General features: G+C 40.2%; 1 protein-coding gene across 3 annotated transcripts; it reads left to right on the top strand.

The window, feature by feature from the left end:
* On the top strand, positions 1-18886 carry kdm5bb (lysine (K)-specific demethylase 5Bb). Of its 3 annotated transcripts, XM_044211099.1 has the most exons (29): positions 1-1253; positions 2713-2790; positions 3198-3320; positions 3427-3597; positions 4225-4281; positions 5197-5352; positions 5481-5574; positions 6103-6221; positions 6929-6979; positions 7267-7425; positions 7602-7721; positions 7812-7970; positions 8732-8913; positions 9090-9252; positions 9389-9508; positions 10208-10402; positions 10765-10946; positions 11144-11268; positions 12480-12630; positions 12766-12880; positions 13274-13629; positions 14505-14643; positions 14757-14936; positions 15316-15477; positions 15588-16073; positions 16166-16250; positions 16393-16601; positions 16690-16956; positions 17915-18886. In XM_044211099.1, the coding sequence occupies exons 1-29, from the start codon at positions 1101-1103 to the stop codon at positions 18050-18052; spliced, it is 4695 nt and encodes a 1564-aa protein (XP_044067034.1). In that variant the 5' UTR covers positions 1-1100; the 3' UTR covers positions 18053-18886. The 3 variants fall into 3 exon arrangements, with proteins under 3 accessions (XP_044067034.1, XP_044067036.1, XP_044067035.1); XM_044211101.1 differs by lacking the exon at positions 4225-4281 and having other exon boundaries at positions 4-1253; XM_044211100.1 differs by lacking the exon at positions 6929-6979 and having other exon boundaries at positions 4-1253.
* The last annotated feature ends 940 nt before the right edge of the window (positions 18887-19826 follow it).

The following is a 19826-nucleotide window of genomic DNA, read 5'->3' as shown; positions in this document are numbered from 1 at the left end:
TTACTTGAGGTGAAGTGAAAACGTTTTTAGGAAACATCCAAACTGCACCGACCGGCTATTTAAACAACGTCCCGGTATCCGTGAAGATGTCACCTGAACATATTCATCCGCGCAAGTGTAAACATAAGACAGTCTACAAAGAGAATTGTTTCACAGATTACTATTTCTTAATAACACGACGCGAGAAATTATTTGTGATATTATTCAGAATGACATGCAATATATTGCTGTGCAGTAATGAGAGTGGAAAATGTCAAGAATCGCTACACTTGATGATGTCTTACCTAGATTTTAAGCTGCAGCCTGTGGAGCAGAAATCATAATCGCCTATCCTCGCTCCTACTTCAAATGTGTATTTATTAAACACGTCTTTGAATTGTGTGGTTTAGCGTCGGAATATCCATCACCGTTCAAGCCCAATTTAGACTTTCTAATATAGCAGCCGTAGGTCTAATTATATTTATTAATTTATCAGTTTCAGAGCCAAGGGAAGGCCAATCTCTCATCAATACAACAGTATATCAGGCTAAATCCAGGTCTATATTGTGTAGTTACTAAAGTTTAAGGCTATGAGATTAGAAATTTAAATGTAACAATATGATGTCTTTATATAAAACGGGGTGTAATAAAAACAACTATTAACAAAAGAATTATTCCAGCACAACACCCACAAAAAATGGAGACTATATTTAGCTCTAACTACTTAATAAGAAGTCGATTTAACACCAAAAATATTGTGGAAACTGAGAAATCCCACAGGCATTAATAAGAACTGTGTGGTGTCTAGTTTTTTGAGCGGACGTGCTCACTGCCTTGGAACATTCTCCTCACTGTGCATGGATGTGTGTGTGTGTGTGTGTGTGTGTGTGTGTGTGTGTGTGTGTGTGTGTGTGTGTGTGTGTGTGTGTGTGTGTGTGTGTGAGAGAGTGTATGCGAGTGTATGTTTGTGTGTGTAAGCTGCCTCCTCTCGTGTTGATGACGACTGACTGCCACCGAGTCTGACGGTGAACAAACGGGATTTTACACTCCAGGAAAAACCGTACCACGGCGATACTTTTGACCTGTCCCGTCCGAGTTACCACCGGGTCGGTCCGTTAACGATGAGCCTGCCGCGGCCGGACGAGTTCAAGCCTCCTCCGGAGTGCCCGGTCTTCGAGCCCAGCTGGGAAGAATTTAGAGATCCCTTTGCCTTCATCAATAAGATCCGTCCCATCGCCGAAAAAACGGGCATTTGCAAAGTCCGCCCGCCTCCGGTGAGTGTGAAAAAAGACGGTAAAACGTTACACCGACACGGATGCTAGATTAGTCCACGGTTAAGACCGCTGTAGATGGACCAAGCGCTCGCGATTTAAAGGGACTGTTCAACATGGCGGATATACGGCTATGTTCATTCTTTGTGCTGCCACAGCTAGCTAGCTCTCATTTATAATCACACACGTCGTAACCGCGCTGTGTTTTGGTCAACTTTGAGCTAGTTAGCAGCAATATAGATGTGCCAATGTGTTAAAAGTGAATTATAGTCGTGGTTGACACCGTGTGTCAACAAAGCCTCGGTGGTCCGGTCATTGAGCCACTTAGCTAGTAGGCTAACGCTAGCTAGCAGCTCACCAACCAACCTGTCATAATTTAGCACACGGCTTTGACATAGATGGCTATGCGGAAGCCATTCGCCTGCGTAGAAGAAGGTGATAAGATCACAAGATAGACATTTATGTTAACACTTATCTTTCGTTTTAGTCCTTAAATGTCCTCACAGTCCTGCAGTTGACGTTTAATTGTGGAGTATTTGTTGACGAGCATCATGATGCAGTTGGGTCACCAAGTGTACTTGAGTCTGTGTGATCTATCACTTCTCGGCCAATTGGCAGTTTCTAATGAATATCTGAAGAAGTGTGCATTTATTTCATGGGTCAGGGTAAATTAATGTTCCCTTTATGGGGTCAGAGAAATTGCCCCATGAATGGCACAAGAAGTAAACTGGGTTATTTAATCACAAAGACCACTATCATTGTTAAATTACAAGTTGTGACTTTTGAAGTTGTGGTTTAACCCGCCATAGTACACAACGTTACACTTGTGTAGCATGTTATTATAATTTAAGTTTGTTGAAGGTGAGCCACTGTTCTTGTTTGAGCCTGTGTTGTAGGGTGTTGTCCTCCATGTTGGCTTTGTGGTAAGCTGGGCTGGTGAGTGAGTCTTCCATCTGGCCATTTTGTGTGCCAGTGGGGGATGTTGGCTACTGACTTAAAACAAGAACTTGGGTCTTTGCTTGTTATGATGTTATTGCCATTGTACATGCTAGGCTGTGTGTAGTATTGACACAGATATTGATTGGTGTTGTGAGTTATAAACTGAAAAGGATCACTGTGTTCTTTCAGTATCAGCAGGCCTTGCTTTTCTGCTAAACTTGATTTTAAAATCACTTTAAAAACCTGCAACCGTGTAGCCATATTTCTCTTTTATCTGCGTAATTTCAGTTTACTTAAGTCACCATGGGTAAAGAATATGAAAATTTCAAAAAAATTGGGTCCATGCTTTGAAACATAATTGTCACAAAGGGGACCATCTTGAAGGGCAAAACAAATAGACTCAGTAATATGACTTATCAATGCAAGAATGAAAATTATAAAAACTGCCACCTACATAAAAAATCCAGGCTACATGTTATAATGACCTTCGTGTGCAATCGTGTGTATTTTTGTTGCTGTTTAGGGTTGGCAGCCTCCGTTTGCTTGTGATGTTGACAGACTTCACTTTGTTCCTCGTATCCAGAGGCTCAATGAACTGGAGGTGAGTTTTGTTAGTCAAATTACACCAGTGATTATTTTACTATATCTGCGTTTGTGTCTCAGTACATTAAATTGCCATCTTTTTACCTCATTAATATAATTTCTAGGCCTGTGCTGGCTGCACTGATAATAACAAAGAACAGTAACGTTATTAATGCCTTGTGATATTGTTATGTAACAAAGGATAAATTGCAAATTTAGACTGTAAATTACAATGCATAGTTGTTGCTTAATCCAAGCTTTTAAAAATTTAACTGAAGGTACATTTATTTATTTATTTTAAACAATAGGAAATGCTACCCCTTGGATACATATCAACCTGTTCAGATTATTTATTTTCCCCAGTGTTCCCCAACTTAATTTACTTGTAGCTGACTGTTGTCATTTTTTATATATTTTTTTTCCCAGGCACAAACCAGAGTCAAGCTCAACTTCTTGGACCAGATTGCCAAATTTTGGGATTTGCAGGGATGTGCTCTGAAGATTCCTCATGTGGAGAGGAAGATTTTGGATCTATATAAGCTAAATAAGGTTGATAATTGACATGACTGCACACTATCTATTTATTTATTTATATATAATATATATTTTAAAATGCAATTAAACAACTCACACCATTAGCTCACTGTCGTTTCAGCTGGTAGCAGACGAAGGTGGATTTGACATTGTCTGTCGGGACAGGCGATGGACCAAGATTGCACTACAAATGGGCTTCGCCCCTGGCAAAGCTGTCGGCTCACACCTGCGAGGGCATTATGAGAAAATACTCTATCCCTACAACCTGTTTCAGAGTGGAGCAAACCTGCTGGTGAGTTGGACACATGCATCATTATGGCAGTGTATCTTGTTCCTGAAGATACACACAAAGAGACACTGTCATACATAAAACAGTGTTTGGCTCATCTGTAAAAAAACAAACAAAAAACCTAATAATGCTTATCCATACCTTTTATTACCACCAAGTATTTAATGTTGCAGTCAAATTTTAATTACACATTTATATGCTAAAATATTTGTGTTTCACTCTTAACAAGAAGTAATTAGTCCTAGCAAAGATTTGAAGAGAATATTGATTACATTAAGATCACAAAGATACATGGAAAAAAATGCATTATTAGGACACGCATGTTGTGTGCTGGGCTACAACTTATATCTGTTTTATGTTGTATTTTATTTAAAGATGAAAGTTTATTTTATTTTTTTATTTTCTTTACAGTATTTTTACAGGGGGGGGTGTTAACTCTGCTGCCTGACTAATATACTGAGAGTGAATTTATCATCTGGTGTCTGGTCATGTAAATGAATAGCTTTTGAACACTAATATTCCATAACATGTCGCAAGAGAGCTTATCCAAGGTCATTGGATTGGTACTGTGTGACCTGTTGGACAGGTCACTCTAAATTGTTTAATTACCCAAGCTCTCTCTTGCCTCAGGCACCAGAGCCAGCTTCCAAACTGATGCGTTTGGAGGCTGATCCTGAACTTGAAAAGGTATGTTTGTGTCATGGTTACATGCCACTTGGCCTCACAAAGAACAACATGCATGTGTATCTATGGCTGGGCGGTATACTGTGTTTTCAGCTTATTGTTGTAATATTTGCAGACATAGTATTGTGAATTTAACCCTTCTTAGAACAGCCATCAGCTGGTTTTACAGCAAAAGGATCACCTCAAACAAGTGATCCTCAACTCTACAAGTCAACCTACACTTAACATGTATCTTGGGACAGATATAAAATATAATTTTTTTGTTTCTGTGATAGGCAGCAGTAAGCAATTACTTACAGTTAAAATATTGTTGTAGATTTTCTCTCCTGTCCTTCTCAATTGCTACTATAATTAATTAAACTGCCAACTCACAGGCAACTCCTGAAAGTCTGATATTCATTACCTGTGCACCCTTTCCTCAGCTCAGATCTGTCTTTTGTCTTCTGATTTGCCATGTTCCTCCTTAGTTTTTGTGTTCCCTCTTGGGGGTGACAAAGTGCAACTAACTACATCCTTCTTATGGCCTCTTTTGTCCTCTGGCTGTTTAAATTATGCTAATACCACCTATTGTCTTTGATAGGATATGTCCCTGTCTTTCAACCATGTTTGGTAGCTGCTGATACTTCCTAGTTATTGTAACATATTGTCCTATATTTATTTTACTACCACTGGTAAACAGAACTAATATTCACATAAGGAGATCCATTTCAAATATAGGCTTTGGTACACTCAATCTTCCTGTTTTTGACACTTAAATCTATCCTGTCTATGTTTGCGTATTCATATTAAAAGCTGTATCTAATATTCCATTCATAGCTTACTGATCGCTGCATTTGAGCATACAAGTATTTCCAGTTACCACAAATGCTTTTGATAGCCAGTGAGCTGTGGTTTTAACTGGCATGCTGTTTCCTTCAGTGTGTTCAGAAGCCAGTCCAGCCAGTGGAGAGTCCAGGAAGCATGGAGAGCAAGGACAACAAGGAGCACAAGCTGCAGGACCAAGCTCAGAGGCAGCCTGCCCAGATGCCAGACGCTTGCCCCAGTGCTCGCAGAGCCAAGCGCATGAAGTGTGAGGTGGGTGTTGTTGAAGAGCTTCACAAACACTGGAAAAAAACTTTCCATTCTCCACACATTTCCACACCCATATCACAATTTTAGTAGTTTTAAGTTGCCCGCAGTATCACGTCTCATTTTTTCTGTAGGCAATCTGTGTGAAGACTGAATCAGGTGAGCCCGGCGAGAGCAAGCCGAACCTGAGGCGGAGGATGGGTTCTTTGGTTGCCAAGCAAGAACCAGGTCAGGCTCCACATCCCAGAGTCAAAAAATAGTTACACAATGGACATTTACAGTATTTACGGTAACACTTTACTTTCCCTATTTAGCATTTATTAGCAGTATATAAACATTTCATAAATGGTCTATAATGAACTATAATGTAGTTATAAGCAGATATAAGTGTTCATTAATGTATTTTTTAACAACTATAACTCCTGTGGGCACCCATAAGTGGAGGCTGGTGTATAAATAGATAATGAATGTCAATATAATAAAATGCAGTTGCAATAATATAAAATATTACTTCATAGAAGAAGATATAATTGTTGACAAATACTGCACATTAATAAACTTAAAACTGTTCTTATAGCCACATACAACTACATTATAGTGTGTTATAAACCATTTATTAAATGTTTATATTCTGCTTATATATGCTAAATAGGAGGGGGTTAAAGTCAAGTGTATTTACTGTAGAAGTTCTTATTAAAACATGCATTAAAGTGCTACGCTTGGTCATGGTGTTTGTTGTTTTCTGTTGTCTTGCAGAAAAAGAGAGTCCCATTCCAGTGAAACAGGAACCAGTTGAAAGTAAGGAACCAATAATTGAAGCTGACAAATCCAAGTCACGATACAAGAAATTCATCCCTCCTGTTCCTCCGAGTCCAGTAAGTAGAAATGTCTTTTATCTCCTCTTTAGATGAGATGTACCTGCATGAGATATCAAATTTCTTGATAAAAAGTTAATAGGCTTGTCAGTTTAATTCATCATGAGAAGTCCAAGCTCATATCTTTTCTTTGTCCAAAATAAAGTTTGTTTATAGGACCCACATTAGCTTCTGCTAGCATAACAAGATTAACTTGACATTAACAGGTACATGTAATTGCATAAAAGATAAAATAACGAAATAAATATTTACAGGAGGAATGTAAAAAGTGGAAGAAATAAGAGGAAAATGTTTTTGATACAGGTTTCAGCTATTAGGTAACTGAAGAAACGTTATGCCTAACAATATTGGAAATTTAGACTCCATTTACAATTAGTCACTTATTGTGTCTTGCGCAGATTGAATTGCTATCCCATCTCAGAAAATCTAAGTGTAAATGCATCCAAAAAGCATTCAATATGGACTGAAATCTGATTCTAGCCAGATGTTGAGATGGTGTAAATGCATCTGTCTCTCCAAGACGCATATGTAATCTTTACTCCTCCCGTGGTGTAACTATGTCAGTAAGCAGTCTGTGGAAATAGTAATTTGCTGTGTGATTTTCTTAATACATCCATGGTCTGTCTCCTCTGTCCTTGTCATAACCCTAACTAAAGTTATACAAAAATTACACTGAAATTAGCTGTTTGTTCTCTGTCTCATTAAAGCAACAAGGAAAAATGGCTCCAGGGATTTCTACAAATACGTTCAAATACAAGGTGATCTGGCCAACAGAGACGCATATGTGTAAATGTAAATGAAAGTGTCTTAAATCTCATCTAGATACAAGACACTTGAATAACAAGTGTAGATGGAGCCTTACATTAGACAACACTTCCAAGAATATGTTTCACTTGCACTTTGAAACTCTTAATATATGTAATACATTTGGTGTGAGTTGATTGAGATAGTTTGTGTTACTTGTCAAGCCTGTTTTGAAGCTACTTTAGTCAGTAGTCATGGCTCTGAAACAGATTCATTACAAACTCCTCCTTTTGTTCTCCAGGTGGATCTGGTTGTGTGTCTGGTGTGTGGCAGTGGGGGAGAAGAAGACCGCCTGTTGCTGTGTGATGGCTGTGACGACAGCTACCACACCTTCTGCCTGATCCCTCCTCTGCACGACGTCCCCAGAGGAGACTGGAGGTGCCCCAAATGTCTGGCTCAGGTGAGGCTAAGCTGCAAAGTCTGATTAGCAAGTTATCGAAACAACAAGAACAACACGTCTGTCTGCTCCTAAAAGATACAAACATTTATAACGTTAAAAAAAGAGAATATAGGAATGGCTTCAAAATACATTTAACATATTTGTTCAATGATTTTTTTTTAAAATCTCTCCCGTAGGAATGCAACAAACCTCACGAGGCATTTGGCTTTGAACAAGCATACAGAGACTATTCCCTGCGTGCATTTGGACAAATGGCTGATGCGTTCAAATCCGATTACTTCAACATGCCAGTTCATGTAAGTAGAAAAGGTTTCAGAATATATCTGTCAGTCTCGCTTGCTGTGAGTATTTTAAATTTGAATGGCTTTTTCATGTATTCATTACAGATGGTACCCACAGAGCTGGTGGAGAAAGAGTTCTGGCGTTTGGTGGGAGCCATCGATGAGGACGTTACTGTTGAATATGGAGCAGATATTGCCTCAAAGGAGTTTGGGAGCGGATTCCCCATTCCGAATGGGAAATTTAAGGTTTCCCCAGCTGATGAGGTATGCATGTGAAACAAGCCACCTAAAGCTTTAGAGATACTTCTGTGGGAGTACCTGCAGGCCCAGGTATCTGCAGGTCTTGATAATTTAGTTTCCTCATAAAATGGCCATAGAAGGTATTAAAAAGTCTTAAATTTAATTTACAAAAGTCGTTGTACGCAATAATGTTAGTCATTCAAGCTGTAAGGAGAACTTAATACACCTATAAACTAAAAGTGGGATTGTTGTGACAGTACCATCACCATCAGACCTGTAGCAAACACTGTCACTACTGTTAGCTACAGTAGCTAGGAAGCTCATCGTCTCATAATGGGCAAGTTTCTATTTTAGCAAAAACTTTAATGAACTTAAAAGAATGAATTATTTTTAATTGGTTAATCCATCCATCCATTTTATGCTGTTTATCCAGATCGCATTAATTTAATTTCATTAGGAATTCTTGTTAAATACTGCTGGGAAGTATTAAAAACAAGTGATATAATAATAAATATGCCTAGGCCGTATCGTCCCTACTCATTTTCCATCATACTTTCATACTTTGGCCAGTATGATCATGAAACAGGTATTAAATTGTATTCTATGTGCTATTAAAAAGGTCTTAAAAGTCTTAAATTTAACTTGGTGAACACTGCAGAAACTCTGCGTGGTAGCCGTACCTGACTATATCAGATAGCTTCAGTTTAATGTAAAATAAAGTGATATGATGGTTATATATGGTTATTAGAGTTTCTGGTTATTAAACTCTGTCGTCTGTCTTGCAGAAATACCTCAAGTGTGGCTGGAACCTCAACAACCTGGCGATGATGAACCCTTCTGTACTGACTCATGTGACAGCTGACATCTGTGGCATGACACTGCCATGGCTTTATGTTGGCATGTGCTTCTCCTCCTTCTGCTGGCACATTGAGGATCACTGGAGCTACTCCATCAACTATCTGCACTGGTACTTAAGAAAAAAAGTGTGCTGTTACTGAAGCTCTGCTACCTTAAGAGCTTTTCTTGATGAGAGCAAAAAGATTATTTATGGTAGCTTGTGATGGTAAACATCAGGTCTAGACTTATTGACTTATTTTTGTTTAATTTCAACCTTAATCTTCTGTTTATCTTATTCACTACAAGGGGGGAACCCAAAACCTGGTATGGAGCCCCTGGTTTTGCTGCAGAACAGCTGGAGGAGGTGATGAGGAAACTAGCCCCGGAGCTGTTTGAGTCTCAGCCTGACCTGCTGCACCAGCTGGTCACCATCATGAACCCCAACACCCTGATGGCCCATGGAGTCCCAGTATGTATTTATGTAGCTTCTGTTATCTACTATATTATCTATCTATTATCTGCAGGTGATGGACAGGTGATGGTTTCACGAGTGAGCAGCTGATCTTTCTACCAGGAACATGAATCACCTTCTTTTGTCTGTTCAGATTTACAGAACAAATCAGTGTGCTGGTGAGTTTGTCATCACGTTTCCCAGAGCCTACCACAGTGGCTTCAATCAGGGCTTCAACTTCGCTGAAGCGGTCAACTTCTGCACTGTGGACTGGGTATGTATCACTTCATTTGTGTTTGTTCCTTTTACAAACAAATCTTTTTGTTTGTAAAAGTAATCAAAATAAAAGACAGAACTAATTTCTAATTATTTTGTCATTTTTATTTGTTATTAACAGTATTACACAAAAAACGATAGCTAATCTACGTGGTTGCCAACCAACACAAGTACTGGTGTGAGCTTTTGTTATTCTTAAATGTATCTGTATTTTGATTATCTCCAGTAGTGTTTTCATATGATGTTTTGCAAAGGCATTCAATACAAACTGGAGGGAAGAAAAGCACCATTTGTTTTAGATTTTATTTCATGGAGGGCTGCAACTTTTAATGAAACCATTATTTTCATTATCAGTGAATCTACAGATTATTTTTTCAATTAATTTGGTATTTGACTTTTCAAATGTCTTGTTTCTTCTGACCAACAGATCAAACAGAACCCAAAGATATTCAGTTTACTATCACAGAAGACTAAGAAAACAAGAAAATATTCAAATTTGAGAAGCTGGAACCAGTGAAATTGTGCCATTTTTGCGTGAAGAAGAATCAATAATCAAAATTGTTGCAGAGCAATTTGAATTGAATTTGAATTTGGTGAATTTCATGCATTAGCCACTCGTATGACGTTGTCTTTTTTGTGGATTCAACACAACACTAACTGTCCTTACAACCCATTTCTTTCCTTTCTATAACACCAGATGCCTCTTGGCAGACAGTGTGTTGACCACTATCGTATGCTACACCGGTACAATGTGTTCTCCCATGATGAGATGGTGTGCAACATGGCCTTGAAAGCAGGCACACTCGATGTGGTCCTGGCATCAGCTGTTCACAAGGACATGGTCGCCATGATCCGAGAAGAGCAGAAACTGAGAGAGAAAGTGAAGAAAATGGTAGGATAGTACTCATTATCATATCAATACACCATTATACTGTGTATTGTGTAGATTATTCATGTGCAGATAATCTGTTTTTTCTTCTGTTATTTTGCAACTGGCCTAAATATAGACAGGATGTGCACATAACTACCTATGTGCAGAATTCAATTTCATCTCCGTGTGTAAAAATCTATGATACTGCGTCACTTTTACTGTGTAACCTTTGCAATGCATGGTTCCAGGTTTTCTTTACAATTACATGTTAAACACAGTAATTTAGTAAAGAGATATCATGTTCACTCAAGCAAACAAACTCACCGTCTCGCACTCGACTTGGATTTGCTTTTAACAACATTGTTGTTGTCTCACACCATCAGGGGGTGTTGCATTGCAAGGAGGCACAATACGATCACCTCCAGGATGATGAGCGGCAGTGTGCCAAGTGCAGGACCACCTGCTACCTGTCTGCCATCACCTGTCCCTGTAGCCCAGGAGTACTGGTTTGTCTGCACCATGTCAACGACCTCTGCTCCTGCCCCTTTACCAACTATACACTGAAGTAAGTCCTTCTGGAGCTGATTCACAAGCAGTTAACAGGCTTTGTACACAAGAGATCAGAGCACATGGTATCTGTGAGATGTATAAATGTATTGTATGTCTGTTAAAAATATATTTAAAATTCCTCCTGAAGTAGATTTGTGTGTCTTCTTATTACTGTGTACCTCCATAAATTCAGTGTTCTGTTTGCTCCTGCAGTTACAGATACACACTGGACGAACTGTTCCCCATGATGTCTGCTGTGAAGCAGCGAGCTGAACTGTATGATAATTGGGCCTCCCTTGTGACAGAGACTCTAGAGGCTAAACTGGAAAAGAAGAAAGGTAAGCAGCAAGAGCAAATAAGACAACAAAGCATTAAAGGACGATACCAGTAGTTTAAGCCACATAAATACTATCTGTTTACACCCTCCGTTGGTCATTTCCCAAAGCACGCGGCCATAGTTGAGCTTTTGTAAAATTTTGCCAAATTGTTAAAATTTTCAAATAAAATGTTCAGGTGATACACCCACGTTAAAATTCAATACTTCTCCCACCAAAACTCAATTTATAACTCACACTAATTAAATCCTCCAACAGCTGTTCCAAAATGTCATGGCACCAAAAACACTTGTTGTGGATTGCATAGTTTGCTGTCTGTTGGTTTCAAAGGCAGGTGTTCTGGTTGATCCCATGATGCTGCAACAGTGTCCCCTCTTCTTTCCCTTTCCCCGTCTCACTCGGCTCGTCTCTGCACCATTTCCCCCACGGTATACTCTGGCTCAAACTGATACGGTACAACCGTTGTTCTGTAGAAAGTGTAATTGTCTTCTAGTCGGAGGACATTTTCTTGTGAAAGCATCACTACTTGGCAGAGTTACTTCTTTGTAGTGTTACTTCATTGTGTTTACTAACTACTATGTGGGTCTTCCAGCCCTGATCATCTAATAATATCTGGGTTTCACGTATAAGAATGGTGCGTTTATGTGCTGTCGTGTAGCTAAAACGGTTTTCCAAAAATAATTTTCATACACCATTCAATACAGTACTAGTTTTTATGACATTCATGTCTGTAGCTGAATGGCGAAGCTCTGTCGTCAGCACGTGGATGCACCACCAAGTAGGATCCACAGATCACTCTGCTATTTTAACACTAGTAAAACTCAAAACTTAAGTTGAACAAAAACAGTGCAGACTAGTGTTTCATAATGATGCATTAGCTATGTTGAGCATGTTTCAAGAGTTGGTTTTGATAGTACTAAAATGAACTGAAAACAATGTGCCCCTGGAAGGTAGGAAAAATGCATTTAAAAATTACAGCGCCACTTGCATGAACTGGGAAACGATTGTCAGTAATGTAAATTATAAGAGCATATGATTTACTGGGCTGATTGTACAAAACCACTGGTATTGTCCTTTTTACAAATGTTACAAAACAACACAATCACTGTGTCCAAAAATGATGAAAAACAAGTAGACGCAATGTGTTAGGTTATTTAAACTGTGAATGTTTCGTTATGTGTCAGACTGTGATTAACCAGGTGTTCTCTCCTCAGGCCTGCCAGTGTTTCGCTCCCTTCTTGCGGAATCAGAGTCCAAGCTGTTCCCCGACAACGACCTGCTGCGTCGGCTACGTCTGGTCACACAAGATGCAGAGAAGTGCTCCTCGGTGGCACAGCAGCTATTAAATGGCAAGAGGCAGACCAGGTAGAATTAAAACACTCTACTACATCCGATTTATGTTTATAGATTAGCTGTCTTCACATTTCCTTAAGTCAGGTAATAGTATTAGTGCCTTTTTAATGGGGTTAATTTCTTTAATTCATTGACCCTCTCCCCTAGGTATCGGTGTGGTAGTGGGAAATCATGCAGCCAGCTTACTGTGGAGGAGCTGAGTTCATTTGTGAGGCAGCTGTATAACCTCTCCTGCAGTCTCCCTCAAGCCCCCATGTTGAAGGTAGGCTGAGGAGGAGAAATGCATCCTGTGATTTTACCACAGAAAAATAACATTAATTTAAATTAAAGCTGGGCAGACACTGTGCGTTTTTATTAATCTTGTATGTTGTGTTAACTCACACTACATTTTTTTTAATGTATGAACAGGAGGAAAGATTACAACAAACAAAACCTGTTTATCAATGTTCATACCGGCACCTACCGACTATTGTTTTAAGACAGGGCCACAATTCTTCAAGTCTATCGTTTAATCCGTGCTGTATCTGCCCGACTTTAGACAACTACGTAGTTTGCTCTGGGATATAATGAATGTGGTTTTGATTAACACAGATATCAGGTATGCAAAACCATTAATTTTGACTACCAGTATGTTTGAATTATTGCCTTTCTTTAGGAGCTCTTGAACCGCATTGAAGACTTCCAGCAACACAGTGAGAAGGTCCTGGCAGATGAAGTTCCCAGCGTCGCTGAGATCCAGAGCCTGTTAGACGTCAGCTTTGACTTTGACGTGGAGCTGCCTGAGCTGCCGCGCCTGAGAGTGAGGCTGGAACAGGCACGCTGGCTGGAGGGGGTGCAGCAGGCTTGTGCTCAGCCTGCCACCCTGACTCTGGAGACCATGAGGAGGCTCATCGACCAGGGAGTTGGCCTGGCACCTCATCCATCCGTGGAGAAAGCCATGGCACGCCTGCAGGAGCTGCTCACTGTGTCTGAGCACTGGGAGGACAAGGCGAGCAGTCTCCTTAAAGCCAGGTGAGGGCAGCACTGACTGATCCATGATGATGTTAGCGTCTAAGCCACAGGGAGGAAAAAACATCCAACACTTCAACAAGAAGACATTGTGATAGGTTGTCATGCTCTATAAAATAGTGTCTTTAATCCAAAAACAAATTATTTCTGTATTATGTATCATAGCTGTAACTTTCTGTCCTGGTATTTGCACTGATTGTAAGTGAATAATGTAATATTACGTCAGTGCTCCTGATTTTGCTTCATTTTAATTACAGCTAGTGCAAAATGCTGCCGCTAGAATATTCAACAAGATCAACAAAAAGTGAGCATCATATTTAGTTCTGCCCTCATTCCATTGGTACTCAGTGCTGTTCAGTATTAACTGTCACAAGTGCTTTTCGAAGGCTTTAATGGCATGGCTGGCAGGAATGTGCATCTTTTCTCTCCATTATCAGAAAAACTAATTTCAAGTCAGGGCTCTGAATTTCTACATTTTTCAAAAGTGTTATGTTCCTTCACCATGCTTAGTTTACTGCAGCTTTGAATTTTGGGTTTCACAGTATTAAAAAAATACTGTTTATAATTGTATTTTCTAGTGTTTTGCCCAAGATGTTTGACACTTCTCATGACTTAAGTTATATTCCATGTAATGAATCTTGGTTTTTACAGTCACTGTTGGCTTTAAATTATCCTATAAAAACTGTGTGCAGGATATTTTGAACATTTTGAAAGTGTTGGTTGGAAAAATATAATTTCAAAAAGCTTCCTGTGAAGATGTCGGAATAAAATGCCATGACAGTTCTTATTAGTGAGTTATACTTTGGAGGTGATGCAGGTATTGTGTCCCAAGTGTATTGCCTACAGTATAGCATTTGTGTGTTTTGTCTGCCCACTAGACCACCACACTCCATAGAGACTCTTAGTGCTGCTGCTGAGAAGGCATCTAGCATCCCTGCTTACCTCCCAAACTGTCTTCTCCTTAAAGACACCATCCGAAAAGCCCGAGAGTGGCTTCAAGAAGCAGAGGAGCTTCAGGTTAGGACACGCTTGACACTTCATGACTGGGGGGGGGGGGATATCAATGGATATTATTCGCTGTGTGGGTTGATTTGAGTGATTGTGACACTGAAATAATGCTTTTTTTTCAGGCCAGTGGTGGCGTACCGATGATGGACAGCCTCTCTGACATGGTGTTGCAAGGACAAGCCATTCAAGTCCACCTGGAGCCTTTAGACAGGCTGGAGTCTTTAATGGTAAAAGTGCAAGAATGGAAAGAATCTGCGGCTACAACTTTCCTTCAAAGAGACTCAACCCTTACCTTACTGGAGGTAAAATTCCATAAATTATTTAAAATTAATAATAAGCCCATGAGATCACCAGGGTTCAGATAACTTACTCTTTATGTCCGCTGGATCTGATAGTTACAGTTCCTTTATGGCATCCCCTGGAAATGTTTCAGAAGCGGAGCATCTGTTCCTCAGCTGCCACATTTCTAACACCAACATTTTTCATGTTTTACAAGTATATTGAATACACATGTGCAGCAGATGCTTTGTGAAGACAAGAAGACGGCCAAACTCTCTTTATGATTACTCATTTTAAATGTCAATAAAGATAGTGGAGCAGAAAAAAGAGCTGGTGGACATTGGTCTTCACTCCTCTGGGCCTGTTGGTGCAAATGCCTGACAGTTATTTTGTTCATCACAGGTCCTGTGTCCAAGATGTGAAGTTGGAAATGTAGGTTCTCCAAAGAGGAAGGCCAAGAAAGGCAAAGAATTGCTTAAAAGTAACAAAAAGAAAACACCAAGGCTCAACACACTCAGTGATGTGGAAAAGGCGCTGTCAGAGACCAAGGATTCTACCTCTGCAGTAAGTGTAGTTATTCTAAGAGTTGTCAAAGATAAATGTAATAGGGACTGTGGGATTAATGGACTCACTATCAGGAGAGGTTCTGACTCGGTCTGTATTTTATTCACCAGATGGCAACTCTGGAGGAGCTGCGGGTGAGGGAGATGGAGGCTTTCTCTAATCTCAGGGCAGCAAATGAGTCAAAGCTCCTTCCCACAGCAGACTGCATGGACCTGAAGGTGTGTGTCTGTCAGATGGCGCCCATGGGTGCGATGCTACAGTGTGAACTCTGCAGGGATGCCTTCCACAGCGTGTGTGTCAGAGACCCGTCAGACTCCTGCGAAACACAGCCGTGGCTCTGTCCGCAGTGCCAGCGATCAAAAAAGCCCCCCTTGAACAAAGTCCTCTCTCTACTAGCATCTCTGCGGCGCATAGGAGTGCGCCTGCCGGAGGGGGATGCACTGCACTATCTGGTTGAGAGGACAGTTGACTGGCAGCACCGAGCACAGCAGATTTCACAGTCTTGTAACCTACCAGAACTGGAAGAGAGACCAGGAACTCCTCCCACCTTAACCCGCTGGGCATCAGGCAGCCAAGACACTCACAACAACACTCAGGTCACTCTTCACCTCCTTGTGCCACTTTTTGTAGCAGTTAAAAAAGTATTATATGCAAATGTTAAGTTTGGGATTTGATGTTTTTGCTACAGGCTCCTTGTTTGACTCCAGAGTGGAATAGGACAAGCCATGCTCAGACTGTCTTCTACACCGAGCAGAGATGCATCCCGCTGCAGGGTCAGTGTCATCTTATTCTAAACTGCAGTGGTGACTAAATGAAGAAACCTGTTTCTGTACATAGTTGGAAAACATCAGTGGTGTTTAATCGTTTATTAAAGATTCTTATTGTTTATGTTCTGGGTATTTTTCTGTGTGACAGGTTTGAGTCGGGATCTGGAGGAGCAGATGGTGGAAGGGCTTCTGCTCGAGGTGTCTCTGCCAGAGGTCCAGAGCCTCTACCACGTTTTATTGGACAGAGCCAGCAGCCAGCACACAAACAGATGCATGTCGCCACCACAGGACGAGTCCACAGACTGTGACACACACATGCAGTTTAACTCTCAGGGAAAAAATCTGCCTCTGGACCAGGTACAACTCTTACAACCAAATAAATTGATTATAGCGCTCCTCAAAACTGCCTCACTATCAGTTTTAATTTGTGTTGTTTTATTTTCAGGATGACATCAGTGGTGTGAGGGAAACAATGGCTGGCTCAGAAAAGAAAGCAAAGCGGCATCTGGAGAGAGAAGGTTTAGACACAGAGCGCAGGGGGAAGGACAAAAAGCACTCTCACAAAAGACAGAAGATTAATAAAAAGAACCTGCAGCGCAGGCCAGCTTCGACCTTGTCCTCTCCGCGCTCTGACTTCTCCCAGTCTGATGACTCTGATGAGGAAATGGCTGTGTGTCCGGCAGAGAGGTGTCAGCTGCCAGAGGGAGATGAGGTGAGAAAAAAACGTCTGTAAAACCTCTGAAATACAGTTTACCTTCCACTTACAATAAGTGTCATATAACAAAATGATTTGAGTTCAGCAGCAGAGAAAGACTTTTGTGATTGGACTCCATAAATGTGAAGGGTCTTCATTAAATGCTGGCCACAAACATAAAAGATAGCAAGAAAAGGGACACCTCAGTTCAATTTCTCTGAACATCCTGAAAACGGTGCTGGTGATGGAGGAGGTGGTGGTTTGCACAAGATCTGAAGGGTAGAAAGTCAGGGTCGCAATTATGTTTTAAAAGCAGCATCCAAGGATCAAGAAAGGCAGGCAGATAGATGATTGGTCGGACATGGTGACGCATGAATTTATCAAAAATGTATTAGAAGGTTTATCTGAAGCTGATATGTGGCTTAAGGCTTAATCCAAATAAAGAACTGGAGCACACTGATTGTATTATTTAAAGCGGCTATAATCAATATTTTTATAATAACAATGTATGTGAAAGGTGTCGCTCACACTGAAGAACCCACAGAGAATTAGTACCCGACTCTGCAGTTCCCCTCAGCTTTACAGAGCGTTTCAGGGTGTGTCAGCTCATTGTTTTTATTTTCTGGCTCCAAATCTTCACTGTTTTGGTTCACACTCACTGCTCTCATAGCCTCAGGAGTTGGTGGAGAGTAAAACCAGAGCTACAAGATCAATATTGAACTTACATTCTTCAGGTGGCCAGAAACACGTCTCCAAATGAATGATAATGTTGCTCCTTAACTGCTGGGTGTGTAAATAAGCAACTGTTTGTTAATAAGTTTGTCATATCAATTTAAAAGGTAATGATATGTCAATGTTGTGTTCACAGCTTGTTTCTGCTGCCCCCAAGTGGCCAAAAAAAATCTGTTATTGCAGGTTTAATGTTAAATCATATTCCATCTTGGTAAAAACAACTTGTGTGTGTGTTTTCCTGCAGGTGGATTGGGTCCAGTGTGACGGCAGCTGCAACCAGTGGTTCCACCAGGTCTGCGTCGGTGTTACGGCCGAGATGGCAGAGAAGGAGGACTACATTTGTGTCAGGTGTACACTGAACGATGGACACATGAGAAAATGAAGAGAAAGTAACAGATTTTTCTTAAGGACAGCTGAAGAGGTCTACCTGTCGTCAGTCTGTTTATTCGAGCCACCAGTCTGGATGTGTCACTGATCCCGTACCCCCCTCACCCCCTGTCCCGTCTGTCCGACCCTTTTGTAACAACGGTGCTATCTCCTCTTTGACTTGTCCAGAACTATAATGTTTAGTTATTTTTTTGTATTTTTACATATATATATATATATATATATATATTATATATATATTTCTTTCTTCTTATGAATTGTTTGTTGTTGTCTAAATGAAAAAAACAAAACAAAACGCAGGATGTGAAGTGTGCTGCATGGGATTCCATTACATCAGCGCAAAGGAGTCTTACAACATGATGCACCCAGTAAAGAGGGTTAATCAACGGTTCATATTATCTTCTCTGGGACCTCCTTGCATGTTAAACCAGAGCTAAGGGGACAGAAGTCATGGTTTTCATCCACTATCCCCCCCAAAAAATGACTATTGCATTTTTTTTTTTTTTTGAAATCCAGTGTTTAGTACATGCATCTTAATATAATTATTCCCTTTTTTTTGTAGAATAGGTTTATTTATCTGAGCAATAATTTTTGTCTGAATTGACTTAAATGGCTTGATCTCCGCTGAGTTGTTGTTGGTGCTTTAGCGATGGTGTGATGTACAGAAACCTACACAGGTGGGTGGATTACAGCTGTGGAGTGGCGATGCAGCAGGACACTGCCACCACAGCATGTAACCCAGCAGAGGATACTGTGGGAAGGACTTAAGGGTAGCTGAAGATGTTACAAGTTTATATTGTGGAATAAAGCCCTTTTGTTCTATGGAGAATTCTCGTCCTTTCACTTGAACGTGGTAGAAAGAAACCACTAGATGTCCTCGTATACATGATTTAAAAGGGAACATTCAGAGTTTAGCTAATTTATTCTTCATTATATCTGGTGTTGACCATAAAGGGGAGGGATTATTTCCTTGCAGAGGCTTTGATTTCTTCCTGTGGGTGTCAGAGACAGAGTAATGTAATGGCAATAATATTAAAACACACCACTGGTGGAAAGTAACATTTACTCAAGTACCGTACTTAAGTAAGTTTTTTGGGTACTTGTACATCTGCTGCTAAGTATATTTTGATGCTAATACTTTTGTACTTAAGTAAAATTTTGAATGCAGGACTTTTACTTGTAACAGAGTATTTCCACACTATAGTATTGCTACTTTTACTTAAGTACTAGATCTGAGTACTTCTTCCATCACAGGCCAAAAATTTACAAAAGCACTTCGTAGGCTTCAAGTTCAGTGTGATGGATAATGTTCCTCGGGTTTTCACAAGTAGATTTCACAGCTTCACTTAACAAGAATTAATGACTTTAAAGGCTTCTTTTGCTGACTGTGGGGTCACAAACTTTTTTTATTTTTCCACTCTGACTTCAAATGAAAATAAAAATCCATATATTAATTAAGACTTCAGGCAGTCTGAATGCTCCATATTGAGCAATAAACCATAATCCTGCTCTTCACAATTGAACGTAAGAACGAAGAGGAAGCTAAGAGGAGATCCATTAGTGTGTGACCATAAAGCATCTAGGGCAGGTGTGAAAAATACATCCCATGAACCATGTCAGCTGTATCCTTCAAGGCCGCCTGTTATCAAGCAGCAGCGACAGCCACTGAGTGCAGAATAAAATGATTATCAGCTGTAGATTTTAGAGGAATAAGGGTTCTGATGTGTCAGTAACTCTATCAGTCTATAAGTGATGCTTTATTAGGTGTG

Source organism: Siniperca chuatsi, linkage group LG10, assembly GCF_020085105.1.
Source record: "Siniperca chuatsi isolate FFG_IHB_CAS linkage group LG10, ASM2008510v1, whole genome shotgun sequence".
Classification (NCBI taxonomy): domain Eukaryota; kingdom Metazoa; phylum Chordata; class Actinopteri; order Centrarchiformes; family Sinipercidae; genus Siniperca; species Siniperca chuatsi.
Note: the sequence above shows the minus strand (reverse complement) of the source record. Positions and strands in the feature narration are given on the sequence as shown.

Bases quoted from the DNA above. Each gene is read 5' to 3' on its own strand.
- kdm5bb (XM_044211099.1), top strand. From the start codon at position 1,101: ATGAGCCTGCCGCGGCCGGACGAGTTCAAGCCTCCTCCGGAGTGCCCG. The intron at 4,282-5,196 runs GTATGTTTGTGT...TGTTTCCTTCAG, and splicing joins CTGATCCTGAACTTGAAAAG to TGTGTTCAGAAGCCAGTCCA. The intron at 6,222-6,928 runs GTAAGTAGAAAT...GTCTCATTAAAG, and splicing joins CTCCTGTTCCTCCGAGTCCA to CAACAAGGAAAAATGGCTCC.